The sequence below is a fragment of the Budorcas taxicolor genome, chromosome 23 (assembly GCF_023091745.1).
Source record: "Budorcas taxicolor isolate Tak-1 chromosome 23, Takin1.1, whole genome shotgun sequence".
Taxonomy (NCBI): domain Eukaryota; kingdom Metazoa; phylum Chordata; class Mammalia; order Artiodactyla; family Bovidae; genus Budorcas; species Budorcas taxicolor.
This window is the reverse complement of record NC_068932.1, coordinates 14,647,079-14,661,482: the sequence shown is the minus strand read 5'-3', so window position 1 is coordinate 14,661,482 and position 14,404 is coordinate 14,647,079. Positions and strand designations below refer to the sequence as shown.

General features: G+C 45.7%; 1 protein-coding gene across 1 annotated transcript in view; it reads left to right on the top strand.

Moving 5' to 3' along the window:
- Nucleotides 1-14,404, top strand: part of MYOF (myoferlin) — a 175,569-nt gene that overhangs the window by 141,512 nt on the left and 19,653 nt on the right. Inside the window, exons 39-45 of the mRNA XM_052661026.1 lie at nt 1,604-1,660; nt 3,054-3,065; nt 5,206-5,304; nt 7,187-7,312; nt 9,473-9,628; nt 10,052-10,143; nt 13,763-13,933. Of these exons, the coding sequence (XP_052516986.1) occupies nt 1,604-1,660; nt 3,054-3,065; nt 5,206-5,304; nt 7,187-7,312; nt 9,473-9,628; nt 10,052-10,143; nt 13,763-13,933 (713 nt within the window). The remainder of the gene's footprint in view (nt 1-1,603; nt 1,661-3,053; nt 3,066-5,205; nt 5,305-7,186; nt 7,313-9,472; nt 9,629-10,051; nt 10,144-13,762; nt 13,934-14,404) is intronic.

Here is a 14,404-nt window from a genome sequence, read left to right as displayed (position 1 = left end):
CAACAAGTTTTAAAATCTCCCCAAGTGATTCTAACGTGCAGGCAGGTGTGAGAACTGTTGATGTCGATGGTCTGAGTGGGTATCATTTGCAAGAGCAATCTCAGGACCAAATAAACAGCATCACAACATTCAGAAGAGAGATACATGGAGCACGCCAGTTCTTTTCCCCCTAAATGAAGCAGGAGAGTCATGGATTTTTAATGACTCTATTTGTCAGTGTATGGGATATCCCTGACTTTTATATTCACTGTGGTTTTGAAATTAAGACATTGGTGGAAATGCTCACTCAGGACCCTATTTTAAAACCATTCCATCCAGTTTGACAAGAAGGAAAGGGCTGGGGCGGGGAGTTCTCAGCCCAGAAAAAAGAAAACATCAAATATCTCCCTGTTTCTGTTGGCATTCATGATGGACTTTCACAGCATGTTTTAATGTGCAAACTGGCCAGAAAGTACACATGATTGCACTTTAATGTGTTAGGTCCATAAACAGTGCCTTTAAAGAAATCTACTTTCTTCCCACTGCATTAAACTCACTAACAATTGGACCATATGAAATGTGGGCTCCACAGCCAGCACTGCATAGCAGTGTGTTTGATTCTATTCCCTGAGAACCCTCTGCAGTCAGAAACGACAATATCAAATTTGCAAAACCACTGCGTTTACTTTATAAACAACCCCAGATATTTTCAATAAAACATTAGTAGCCCAGGGAGAAGTATAATATACTTAAGATCCTTTAAGTACATTTTCACACCTACTCTGGAAAAAGCCAGTTTAAGATACTACCCTGTGATCTGCCTCCAGATTCCGTAGTCAAGCAGGTCTTTGTGCCTTCTGACAGGTATGGAGGATCAAGAAGAAGAATAAAGTCACCTATGCCCCAATCTCATTCATTTCTTCCCAGTAGTTAAGAGATGAGGCTGCTGTAGCAACACACAGTGAAAGCTGAATTTACAGCAGATTTTAAGTTGCAACCCAGCGGGATTGAGGAAGATCACATCATCCTCACATACTGTATATCACTTTAATCAGCTGCTCTCCTAACACCTAGTGGACATATACTGTGTTGATAAGAAAGGCTATTCGGAATGGCCTCTCAAAATCTGATTCCCTCTGTTCATTGGGGAAGACAGGGCTCATCTCTGCAAAGTCAAATGAGCAAAGTTGAGCTCTGGAAGAGCCAATGACCAGCTTGCTGATGTCCTGGATTATGTGTACATGTAAAATATGTCCACACATGTAACACATAATATACACACATGTAACGTGTGTGTTGTGAATGTTACATGTTCATGCTTTGTGTGTGTGATGAACGTCTATTACCACTAACTCAATTCAAGCCTTTTATATGGGTAGGTTGAGGGACTGGGTCAGCACTGTGCTGATGATGGAAGCTGGAGGCTGTGGCTTCAGGTGACAGTCTCACGCTCACAGAAACTCACACCACCACCCTGCGGTGACTGACAGCTCTTGTCTGGTGGGCTCAGCACCACCACAAGTGAAGTGGGAAATAAACATGGGGGTGGGGGGATCACTAAGTGCTAGCCAGATGTCATGGACATTCCTACATGGCCGTTTCAACAATTGCCTTCCAATTCCAGTGCTTAAGCAGTATGTCAACAGCACTCAGCAAAATGGCTTCTCCAAGGACAGTGCATGTATGTATGATAAGAAAACGCACGAAGCTGCCTGGGGCTGCAGGGACTTCGCTCTAGAGACTTGAACTCTCCATTCAGATTCTTTCTAGATTTTGGAGCGAAAGATGTTCTTTAAACAAATGTGATTGTTTTAAGCTTCAGGGGAGAATCTGCTGTGCCCTGTGGATGTAATGAAGCAAGTTATTTCAAGTTGCTTCAATTACTTTTTCATGTGAAGTTACGAGCAAGTGGACATGAATACATTTTCCTGTGTTAATGCTAGATTTTAACATCAGCAATCTGTTTTGAAAATGCTTTTAAAATCATGAACTGCTCATTTATTTGAAAAGGTTTCAAATAGATGAAAATAGATGTGAATAAAAAGATTCTAAAAATCTGAATTCAGAATGTGCAAACACTTTTGGTGTAAAATCCCTCTCTCCAAAATCTCAATTCAGTTGTGATGATTTAACTCTCAATCGTACTTGGATACTAATCTAGTAGAACTGTTACCTCTATCTGCCTCTCTGCTTTTCTTGGCAATGCTGTGTGCTGAACAAAAGTTGATCTGGAAAATGCTGAGGGGCACTTGCAAAAGAAGCCTCATAGCCATCCCGCACTCCCAGCAGGAGGTGCCTATAGTGAGGAATCACAGTTCCCTTATATTGGAAATGAACTTGAAGTTAGGAGGCAACAATTCTTCAAACTGCCCCTGAGGGCGAGCTTGGCTAATGTTCCAGCAGGTACCAAGAGAAAAGTCAAACCCCAACATCCTAGCTGTCAGTTATTTCATCTTCTGGTAGCTTCTCCATGTGGGAACTCAAAAGGGAAGGATTTGGTCAGTGAGAGACTTGACATCATAGAACAACTTTGATGGATGGACATGTATTTGGTACTATAACATCAACATGGGGAAAAACCAAGAAAAGATGCTTGCTAATAATGATATTGCAATCATGCTGGGTATAAACATGATATTGCAACAGGAGTTTTTGAAGAGATGAGAATTAAGCCAGCTGAGAATATACTTTAAAAGCTAAATGGAATGCAAGGTTTGGGGCAGGAAGGTGAACAACTATACCCTGCTAATCCCCCAGCGCCCTATGTAATCACTGTGCTGGTGGACAGATTGTCTAACTCTATTAAAATGGGACGTGGGTGACTACCTCCAAGCCTTTTGTTTTAATACTGTTTGTAACTCTTTTGCACATTTTCAAAGAAGAAACCAAAAAGATGTGTTTAATAATGAGATCATCTTAAATAAAGAAACCATCACAATGTTGATAATGTAAATGATGGTTGAAAAATAATGTCTCTTTTTCTCTTTCTTGTTCAACCTAATGCTCATGGGTGTCTACCTCCGTGTGACCTATACATGTTTTGCCTTCTTCCTGGCCATATATGTGATGAACAGCTAACAGAAAAGGTAACTGTTTTATATAATTTGCTAGATTTATAATTCATGTATTTTCCTATAGCTGATATGTTAAAAAAACAAAACTGTTTTTAAATCTAGGATTGGGTTTACTGATCAACAGAGGGGAAATAACTATATGTGTAAACATATGTATACTGTACACAGAGAAATAGTTTTTCTTGAGTATTTCTTCTGTCTCACCCCCTGATGAAATAGCTGTGTTGCTGATGACACACTATTTTGGGCAACCTGACTCTTTCCTAGGTAGATTAAGATGCAGGTGGGTCTGATGAGGACCTATTCTTATAAATCTGAGTGGAATTTATAGTCATAGCCTGCTATAAACTACAGCCTTCTGGAATTTGTGAAAATATTCCACAAGTGATTCCAAATGCCATCCCTTCTGCCCAAAGAACCACCAAAGGTTCTCAACTCTGGCTGCACATTGCCTGGGGAACTTTTGAAAGCATCCTGGATGCCAGGTCTCACTCCAGGCTGATTGAATTAGAATTTTCAAGAATAGATTGGGAGCCACTCTGTACTCTTGCTTCACATTTTATAACCAAAGTTCCTCCTCCTAATCATCTTATTTGATGTCCAAAACAACCCTATGAGAATGATGTGGAAAGATAGTGTTGGCCAATTCAGTGGATGAAGAAAATGTTGCTCAGAGATTTTAAACAGCATATCTAATGTGGCGTGGTTTGTAACATAAGGGTATGGCTTATAATGTAAAGGGTAGAACTTGAGTTAGAAACAGTTTCTCCCATGCTTAGCTTAGTGAGCTTTATTTTGCAATGTGTTACTGGCTAAAAAGGCTAAGGAAATGAAATACATACTGGAGGATGGAATAGTAAACACATACTAAAGGTTTTTTTTTTTCACTTTACCTGTATATGTAAATGTTGTTTAGTCGCACTATTTGTGACCCCATGGAATGTAGCATACCAAGCTTCCCTGTCCTTCACTATCTCCCAGAGTTTGCTCAAATCCATGTCCATTGAGTCTGTGATGCTATCTAACCATCTCATCCTCTTTTGCCCTCTTGTCCTTTGTGTATGTAAATCAGTTCAGTTCAGTCGCTCAGTCATGTCTGACTCTTTGTGACCCCATGAACCACAGCACGCCAGGCCTCCCTGTCCATCACCAACTCCCAGAGTCCAACCAAACTCATGTCCATTGAGTCAGTGATGCCATCCAACCATCTCATCCTCTGTTGTCTCCTTCTTCTCCTGTCCTCAATCTTTCCCAGCATCAGGGTCTTTTCAAATGAGTCAGCTCTTCACATCAGGTGGCCAAAGTATTGGAGTTTCAGCTTCAGCATCAGTCTTTCCAATGAACACCCAGGGCTGATCTCCTTCAGAATGGACTGGTTGGATCTCCTTGCAGTCCAAGGGACTCTCGAGTCTTCTCCAATACCACAGTTCAAAAGCATCAATTCTTCTGTGCTCAGCTTTCTTTATAGTCCAACTCTCACATCCATACATGACCACTGGAAAAACCATAGCCTTGACTAGATGGACCTTTGCTGACAAAGTAATGTCTCTGCTTTTCAATATGCTGTCTAGGTAGGTCATAACTTTCCTTCCAAGGAGTAAGCGTCTTTTAATTTCATGGCTGCAATCACCATCTGCAGTGATTTTCGAGCCCAGAAAAATAAAGTCAGCCACTGTTCCCACTGTTTCCCCATCTATTTTCCATGAAGTGATGGGACTGGATGCCATGATCTTAGTTTTCTGAATGTTGAGCTTTAAGCCAACTTTTTCACTCTCCTCTTTCACTTTCATCAAGAGGCTCTTTAGTTCTTCTTCACTTTCTGCCATAAGGGTGGTATGTAAATATCAACAGGATAAAAGAGTAAAACCAGTCAAATGAATAGACTGTATCCATAGACTGTTAGAAAATCACCCAGTATGGCTGTGGCCATTAAAGCTACACACATTTCACTGGCCAAGGATCTTCACTTCACATCCAGCTTCCAGGCGGGAGAATTCTTATTGCTTTGGTGCATGTAAACAAAAGTCATATAATCTCACTTCTTCCAGGTTCAGAAGTACCTGTTTCTCTGGTCCATTATATAGTTTCCCTGCAATGATTGGAAATCCAGGTCATCACTGAGGTGTTGCCATTTTGATGTGTCTTTCTTTAGGAGGAAGAAATTGTTGACTGGTGGAGTAAATTTTATGCTTCCACAGGGGAACATGAAAAATGTGGACTATATATTCAGAAAGGTTATTCCAGACTCAAGGTACTTGGGCCTATGCAACTGTGGGTGGGGGATGAATATGCGTTAAAACCAGTGGCAGGCAGAGCTGAGTGAAAGCCTGAAAGGTCTGATGGTGGGGGCTGGGAGGAGGGGCCAGGAGCACCTCTGGGGGAGCTGTCTTGTGATAGGTTTGGGCTTTGCTGAGATTTCCAGGGCTTGAGAACAGCTGTTAATTTATGGTTTTTGTGACTGCCACTTTGGGGCTTGGGGACATCTGGCTGAGTGAGGGTTGGGATTGGGTTGGCACTGCACTAATTAGGGCCGTAAATGCCTGTCCAATTTGACCAAGGGAGACCTTAGAAGTCATGGTGCTCTTGCCAAAACAGCATGAAATATCAGCATGCTTCATTCTGTCCTCCATTCTGGGCATGTTTTACTAGCTGAGCGGTTGATTGTTTCACATGCTTGCAGCATACAATCACAACTGTGTGTCCAGGACGGAGATGAGCTTTTGAACTAGGCAGATCTGGTTATGGATGATCTTTCTGTTAAGGGTTTGAGTTTTCTAGTTCTTTATTCAGCTTTCCAGTAGTAAAGCTAAAGCGAAGGCTAACATTTTCAGAACAATGCATAGCAGAAAGATAAACTTTAAAATGAGAAAGATCAGGCCCTTAAAATAATGATCTCACATGGAACTCTGCTCAGTGTTATGTGGCATCCTGGATGGGAGGGGAGTTTGGGGGAGAATGGATACATGTGTATTCATATGTGTGGCTGAGTCCCTTTGCTGTTCACCTGAAACTATCACAACATTATTAGTTGGCCATACCCCCAATAGAAAATTAAAAGTTAAAAAAAAATTTTTCTCCATCAAAGTGGAAAAATCCACATTCTTTCATGTGATTGTCATAACATCTCAATGTAGTTTAAGAAACACCAGCATGTAAAGAACCTCTCATTTAGAGAAATAGACCAGTCTGGTGGATCAGCCCCATAGTCCATCCTCTGTCTCTCTTTCCTTCCTTGCTTCTCCTCCTCTTTTAGTTCTTTATCAAGGTATAATTTATATTCAGTAAAGTAACTCATTCAGTGAGTTATGATTATATACATACACCCACATAAACCACTACCAAAACAAGGCAACAGACATTCCCATCTCCCCAGAAAACTCCTTTGTGTACCTCTTTCCAGTCAATTCCTAACAGCCTTCCAACCCTCTTAGACAGCTGATCTGATTTCATCATCACATCAGTTTTGCCTGTTTTCACACTGCGTATAAGTGGACTCATACAATATGTATTTGCGTGTGTGTGGCTTCTATAGCCCAAGACAGTAGTTTTGAGATCAGTCATGTTGTCATATATCAGTAGTTTGCCCCTTTTTATTGCTGAGTCATATTCCATTGTATGGATGTATCATGACTTGTTTGTCCATCCATTCTCTGATGATGAAGCTGCTGTGGACATTCTTATACCATGCAGACATGTTTTTGGAATTTCATGTCACCTAGGAATTCAACCTCTGTATCACAGTGTAGCTGGGTATTTAACTTTAAATTGCCAGACGGACTTCCCTGGTGGCTCAGAGGGTAAAGCGTCTGCCTACAGTGTGGGAGACCTGGGTTTGATCCCTGGGTCAGGAAGATCCTCTGGAGAAGGAAATGGCAACCCACTCCAGTACTCTTGCCTGGAAAATCCCATGGACGGAGGAGCGTAGTAGGCTACAGTCCATGGGGTCACAAAGAGTCGGACACGACTGAGTGACTTCAGTTTGCCAAAGTGTATCGTTATGCACTCCAGCCGGCAATGCGCCAGTTCCAGGTGCTCCATCCACATCTCGTGCGCCTTTGGTATTGTCAGTCATTTTGATTTTAGATCCCACCTGTGTTATAATGAGAAATTAAGAATCTGTTGATGGTTTGCAGATATATGATTGTGAACTAGAGGCTGTAGAGGAATTCGAGGGCCTAACAGACTTCTCAGATACTTTCAAGCTGTTTCGAGGCAAATCAGACGAGAATGAAGATCCTTCTGTGGTAGGGGAGTTTAAGGTGAGTGAAATGTGTGTCTATCCTGTTTAAAATCCATCTTTATTTTCTTTATAGACCTAGGATAAAGGACCACCAGTCCCTGGGTCAGAGACCTACCCTCTGACACCTGAAGGATGTTCGGAAATGCTAACAAGGAAAAGGGCATTGGAATTGGGGGCAGAATCCTCAAAGCCAGTCTTCTGCTGATGCCAACCAGCCTTGAATCTTGTAGAGTCAGCTTCTCTAAGTCCCACCCCCCACCACACACACACGCGCGCACACACACATCCCCCAACCCCTCCCAGGCTTTCACCGGGATCAGTACAACACCTTCCCAATCCATTGTCCTTGTTCCCTTTCTCATTCACGATCCAGTCCATCCTCCATACAACTAAATCCGATCATGTTTCTTGACCACTTAAAGGCATCACTTGAGTTTCCACTTGGTCAAGTCTCAACTCCTCCCTAGGGTGGAGCTGGCCTTTCGCAAGCTTCTTGTCTCCCCTGCCACCACACCCTCTCCAAGCCCCAGACACGTGCTGTCCTCTCACAACTTGGAGCCTTGGGACAAGCTCTTCGTTCTCTGGATGCCCTTCCTTCCTGCTCTGTGGTCTGACAAACTCCTACTCATTCTTTTAAGTGCCAGCTCCGACGTCAGATTCTCTGTGAAGTGCTCCCTGATTGCTCCTGGCAGGGTGACTCACTCCTGCTCCAGGCTCCCTGGGTCCCCACCACTCGTAAAGCGCCTTTCACATCATAAGTATCTGCTTTCACGGCTGCACCTCCCTCCAGCCACAGGTAGCAAATCTATGTTACTTCTAATCCTTTCAATGGCAGACATTACTAATCAATCAGACTGGTTCACCCTACACGTGGTCTCAAAATCCTTGTTATTAGAGCTTCCACCCCATTGATTGAAGATAGCATGAGAGTTAAACCTATTTAACATCCCTGTGCCAGACTGGATTCCTTGAGTTCATTTTGGGCCCCCAGTACATGGTAGGTCCTCACTTCATGCTGCTTTACTGAAAGAAAGTAGCGGGGTCCTAAGACCCACATATTCTGAATCCAACTTTAGCGCTTTCTCTTGTACATAAGCTGGTTTCAAGATAAAATATAAAGCCTCTCAAGCTGACCTGAGGGCTCACTCATTCAAAAGCCACTTACTGTGCCCCAGCTTCATGCCCAGCCCTGTGTTAGGTCCTGGAGATAGTGACAAACAAGAAATATTTCCCTCCTTCAGGAAGCTCACAGTATAGTGAGCAATATAGATAATAAATAGTAATGACGCTCCGATAGCTCAGTTGGTAAAGAATCCACCTGCAATGCAGGAGACCCCGGTTCGATTCCTGGGTCAGGAAGATCCACAGGAGAAGGGATAGGCTACCCACTCCAGTATTCTTGGACTTCCTTTGTGGCTTAGCTGTAAAGTATCTGCCTGAAATATGGGAGACTGGGGTTCAATCCCTGGGTTGGGAAGATCCCCTGGAGAAGGGAAAGGCTACCCATTCCAGTATTCTGGCCTGGAGAATTCCATAGACTGTATAGTCCATGGGGCGCAAAGAGTCAGACTCGACTGAGCGACTTTCACTTTCAGTGAAGCAGATGTCATCGCTGCAATAGGGATGAATGTGGTGTTAGAAGATGTTAGGAAACTCATCCAACCCAGGGGCAGTCAGGGAGGCTTCCTGGAAGAAGTGACACTTTTCAACTGAGACCTGAAGGATGAACAGGAGTTTGCCTGGGAGTGGAAGGGGGTTTGTGCAGTAATGCAAAAAAAAAACAGGGGGAAATCACCTTAGTATTTTATTGGGTTTAAAAAATAATCATTTTTATTCCTGTCTTCAAAAAATGTGCAGAATTTCACTCCTACCACCTCCTTTGCCATCATATTGGTCCAAGCCACTTCCGTGTCTCCCCTGGGTTTTTGCCAGGCCTCCCAGCTTCTGCTCTGCCCTTCCTTCTCTCCTGTGATCTATTAGTTACTTTGTCGTCATTCACTTTCCCCGTCAGAAACTTGCAAAGCGCACCATAGCTTTCTTTCACCAAAACGGTCCTTCCTCCCCCAACCGCACAGGCCTCTGTGGCTGTCCCTCACATCCTGGGGGGGCTGCACTGCCCTGGGCCCTCTGCTCTGGTCACCCTGGGCCCTGGGGCTCCACCTGTGTGTCTCTCTCCTAGGGCTCCTTCAGAATCTACCCACTGTCGGATGACCCCAGCGTGCCGGCCCCTCCCCGGCAGTTTCGGGAATTACCTGACAGCGTCCCACAGGAATGCACGGTTAGGATTTACATTGTTCGAGGCTTAGAGCTCCAGCCCCAGGACAACAATGGCCTGGTAAGAGTCTGGGTGTGGGGCCTTCTCCAGTAGCAAGATAATTACAGTCTTCAACCACTGTAATTGTCATGTTCCTTCTTTCTGGGCATCTGTTATCTCTCGAGGGGAAAGATACTCTATCAAAACAATCTGTTCAGGAGGATGGTCCCAGTGGGGATTTATCTAAGAGCTTGAAGGGAAGGGGCTTTGGAGCCTCTGGATCATCCTTCTCATTTTACAGATGTGACCTCAGAGAACTGCTTTGTCACTGCTCCCGGCCACCGCCTCTCCTCCAAGGGCTGCATAGCGCCAAGAGGGAGCACTACCCAGACCTGATCTGAGGCCGCCCCTTCTCATCAGGAGTCACACCTGAGTCTGTCCCAGAAACTGACTTAAGTTGGCACCCCACAGTGACATAACCTGTCCTCTGTTTTGTCCCCACAGTGTGACCCTTACATAAAAATAACACTGGGCAAAAAGGTAATTGAAGACCGAGACAACTACATCCCCAACACACTCAACCCGGTGTTCGGCAGGTAACAGATATTTCCTAACGCTTTTCTGTGGTTCTTTTCTTCATGGCTTCCATGCTAAGGAGGTGGTATGTGCCGCCAAGCTTTGCTCAAGGCCCAGAAACTGTGAAACCATGTCTATGAACTATTCAGATATCCAAGTCAGTGGGGCAGATGATGAATATGTAAATACATAAATAAAAGCATTTCATGAAAGCAAAAAGTACCATGAAGAAAATTAAACCAAGTCTGAGAGACCCACCCTAAGACCTGGGGATAGGGATAACAGGATGTGGATGGTAGGAGGCCCAGAAGGCCAGAGAGTTTGTGGCTTCTAGACAAGAAGAGTAGGCAGTGACTTCCGTGGAGTGACAGGGTGGTTCTCACACCCCACTCCTGTTGAGCTCTCTTATCTGAGATGCTTTGATTCCATTGTTTTGAGCCAGTGTATGTGTTGTTGACTGTTACCAAAAACAGGGAGGGGAGAAGAAAGTGATGGCATCAGCCGTCCTGCTCCCTGTCTTCTGTTCAAGAAGATTCTTGAAATAGCACTACTATCTCATCCTTGCCATCTGACATTTGTTTCTGCACGGTTACACTGATCTCATCAGAACCTTCTCAAGGGTAAGGCAAACCCAAGTGACCTCTAAAGAAGACTAGCTTTTGTCAGCTATAAACTCCTTCCACATTTAATAATAGCTGCTATTACAAGCTTCCCTGGTGGCTCAGTGGTAAAGTCTGCCTGCAGTGCAGGATCTCTGGGTTGGGAAGATCCCCTGGAGAAGGAAACGGCAACCCACTCCAGTATTCTTGTCTAGGAAATCCCATGGACAGAGGAGCCTGGCGAGCTATGGTCCGTGGGGTCACAAAGAGTCGGACGCGAGTGAGCAACTAAACTACTGTTTGCTAAGCTTTTACTGAGGGCTTGCACTATAGTGAGCCCTTCATAAAAAACATCTCAAGAATCTCACCACTCTGAGTGGCTACTGACAAAGAGGAAACTGAGGCACAAAGGGAATGAACACCCAGCTCACCCCGCCGGAGAGCGGCAGAACCAGGACCCGTGCCCCGGCCGCCTGACTGCACTCTGTGCAGCCGGCGCCGTCTGATTTTCACATCAGTGTCAGACCCTGCAGCCGGCAGGGCAGGGGTTCTCGGCCCCACGTCAAGGGAAACAGGGCGCCCGAGCTGCGTGCATGGAGCTGGTACAACGGGAAGCCTAAACTTGGGGAGAAATCCTGACCAAACCCCAGGCTTTCCCAGCCAACTCAGTACTGCCTCATGCTTATGGCCAAGCCATCACCTGCAGCGCTTCCCTGGCAGCTCAAACAGTAAAGAATCTGCCTGCAGTGAAGGAGACCCAGGTTCAATCCCTGGGGTTGGGAAGATACCCTGGAGAAGGGAACGGCTACCCGCCTGGAGAATCCCACGGACAGAGAAGCCTGGCGGGCTACAGTCCATGGGGTCACAAAGAGTCGGACACGACTGAGCAACTTTCACATACATCACCTGTAGAAAAATGTTCTTTGCAAAAGACATTTGCACAGCGTTGTTTTTCCCCAGAACACTACCGAGGAGAACACCTTGTTCTTATTTGATGTGTGGCTGGTATCTTAATTTCTGGCTTTATTATCCTGCCCATCTGCTTCTTCTCATGTGTGGTGGATGGAACCCTTACACATTCCTTCCCTCTCTCATGTGTGAGTGTGCGCACACACCCACATCCACCCACATGCGTACACACACACCCCTCACAGCCACACACACACATACCCCCACAGCTACACACCCACCACACCCACACACCCCACACATACCCCCTCACACACATACACACACACACACACCCACACACACCCACATTCCCCCCACACACACACCCTTTGTGCTGCACACCCCGGGGCCGTGTGCCGGAGCCAGGCAGTGGAAATAATCCTCTGGCATGGCAATGTGATCGTTTTCCTTCTCTTCCGCTGATCCAGCCCTGAGGTCTAGACAGGAAAAGGCATGCAGTGCAGGAAGGAGGGCCCCATGCGAGGGAGACAGGGAAGCAGGGAAAGCCAGCTTTTATGGGAGAAAAGCAGCCCTGCCTACATCACTGTCTTGGAAGAGCCAAACACAAGCTTAATTAAGTGGCAGGAAAAGTCTTGCCACCTCAGGAGGAAGTGATGCCATCAGGCTCCACGTGGCCAATCCCCATCTGGTGAACTCAGACTTGGCTCCATCCAGCGGGGTGGAGCCAGGGAGACCCCAGCTCCACAGCCCCTCCTAGGCTCCAGGCCCTGGCCTCAGTCTTACTGGGTGACTTTCTTCTCAGCGGAGACTCTCAGGAACTCTGGGACAGAGAGTCAGGAAAGAGCAACCTTTCCTATATGCACGGCACTGTTATCACATCACATTCAATGGAATGTTAGTCTGCCAAAAGGATGTTAGTTGGTGTTCCAAGGAAAAGCATATTTCTTCATCAAACCAGGATGCCTGGGTTAAAAAGATAACTGTAGGATTTCTCAGAGCCTTCAGTTTGCCCAGAGGAACACCAGAAGAAGTGATTCTCAGCCTTATTTGAGCAAAGAATTTTTTCTCAACAGACACGTATTACCTGTCCCTTGGGATTCAGTAGTAGAATTTGGGGGCATGTGTGGATATGGTCTAGTCAGGACTACAGCCCCTTCTCTCCTGGGATGCCTGCCTTCTGCAGGGCCTGTCTGGCTGCAGAAGTCTGGGAAAGTCACTGAGATGTGTCTAGGAGACCCCTGGGAGCTTGTCTCCTGAGCGCCACTGATGTACATACACCCTTCTATTCCAGAGATTAATAGTTCTGGCTCTTTGGGCAAGAACCGGGCCACACACCAGAGTGACAGGCGGAGGGGCAGAGGCACAGGGGGAGAGGAGAGATTTCAGGGGCAGCTCACAGTTTGTGGTCCAGAGTTTGTTGAGCACCTTTGGACCCGCCCCTCTGTGTGCAAGTACAGAGCCAAACCCCGCCCATATGGCGTTCATGGCCTACAGTCATTACTCTCTCAGAACTGGTGCCACTTTGCTCACCTGCCACCTACTGTTTGATTATCTGGTGGTCTCTCAGAAGGGTTTGTGTTTTCATACGGATACTATAGGAAAGCCTTCAAGAATCAGTGGAGAGCCAGAGAGCCTGGGAGGAGAGAGGGAAAGCATTTGGTATACTTCTTAACAATAAGTATTATTTAATGTATAATAACTATTATTATTGCTGGTGGATTTTGAGTAATGCCCTCATACCAAATGCTTTCTAAACATTTATTCCCTTGACCCTTACAACAACATGAGCTGGTAGGGATTATTATCCCCATTTTACAGTTGAGAAAACAGAGCACAGAGACGTTAAGTAGTTGCCCTAGGGTCCCACAGCTAGTAAGCAGCAAGACTGGGATTTTCCTCAGGCACTTAAAGCCCTGGATCTTCTCCTGAGCAAGTATGTACTCTGCCGTTGTTCTTATTACTGACATGTAGTACTTCTCAAGCACCTGTCGCCCACCACCCACCTGGCTATCCCAGCCATGACCTCCTCCTCCCATGGCCCAAGGAGTCTGTGCAGAGCTATGGAGTGTGCAAGATACCTGGGGGGAAGGGGCATCAAGCAATTCTAACCTCACTTTCATTTATTCAGAATGTATGAACTGAGCTGCTACTTACCTCAAGAAAAGGATCTGAAAATTTCTGTCTACGATTATGACACCTTTACCCGTGATGAAAAAGTGGGAGAAACGATCATTGATCTAGAAAACCGATTCCTTTCCCGGTTTGGGTCCCACTGCGGCATTCCTGAGCAGTACTGTGTGTAAGTGGCTTGGGATGTAAACGTTGGCTGTTCCATCTAACATCACTACTGGGAAAGCTTTTATGCTCTACCTCAGGTCTGTCTTCATTGAGCCTCAGATCCTTTAAGTCAGGAGGGAGAATTGGGCTTCCTTGGTGGCTCAGAGGGTAAAGATCCCCTGTGGAAGGGAATGGCTACCCACTCCAGTATTCTTGCCTGGAGAATACCATGGACAGAGGAGCCTGGTGTGCTTCAGCCCGTGGGGTCAGAGTCAGACACGACTGAGTGACTAACACTTAGCAAGAAGCAGGGCCATAGCATTGCACAACTACAGGGGGCGCTATTCACATTGGTGTCTGTGTACCACACTGGCCCCTGAGGCAGTGTAGTGCTCAGTGAGGATGGCACTCAGTAAGGTGGCAAAGCCTGGAGAGCCAGTCCCTGCCCTCCCCTTCTTTCTCCCCCTCCCTCCATGATGCCAGGGACTGAGAG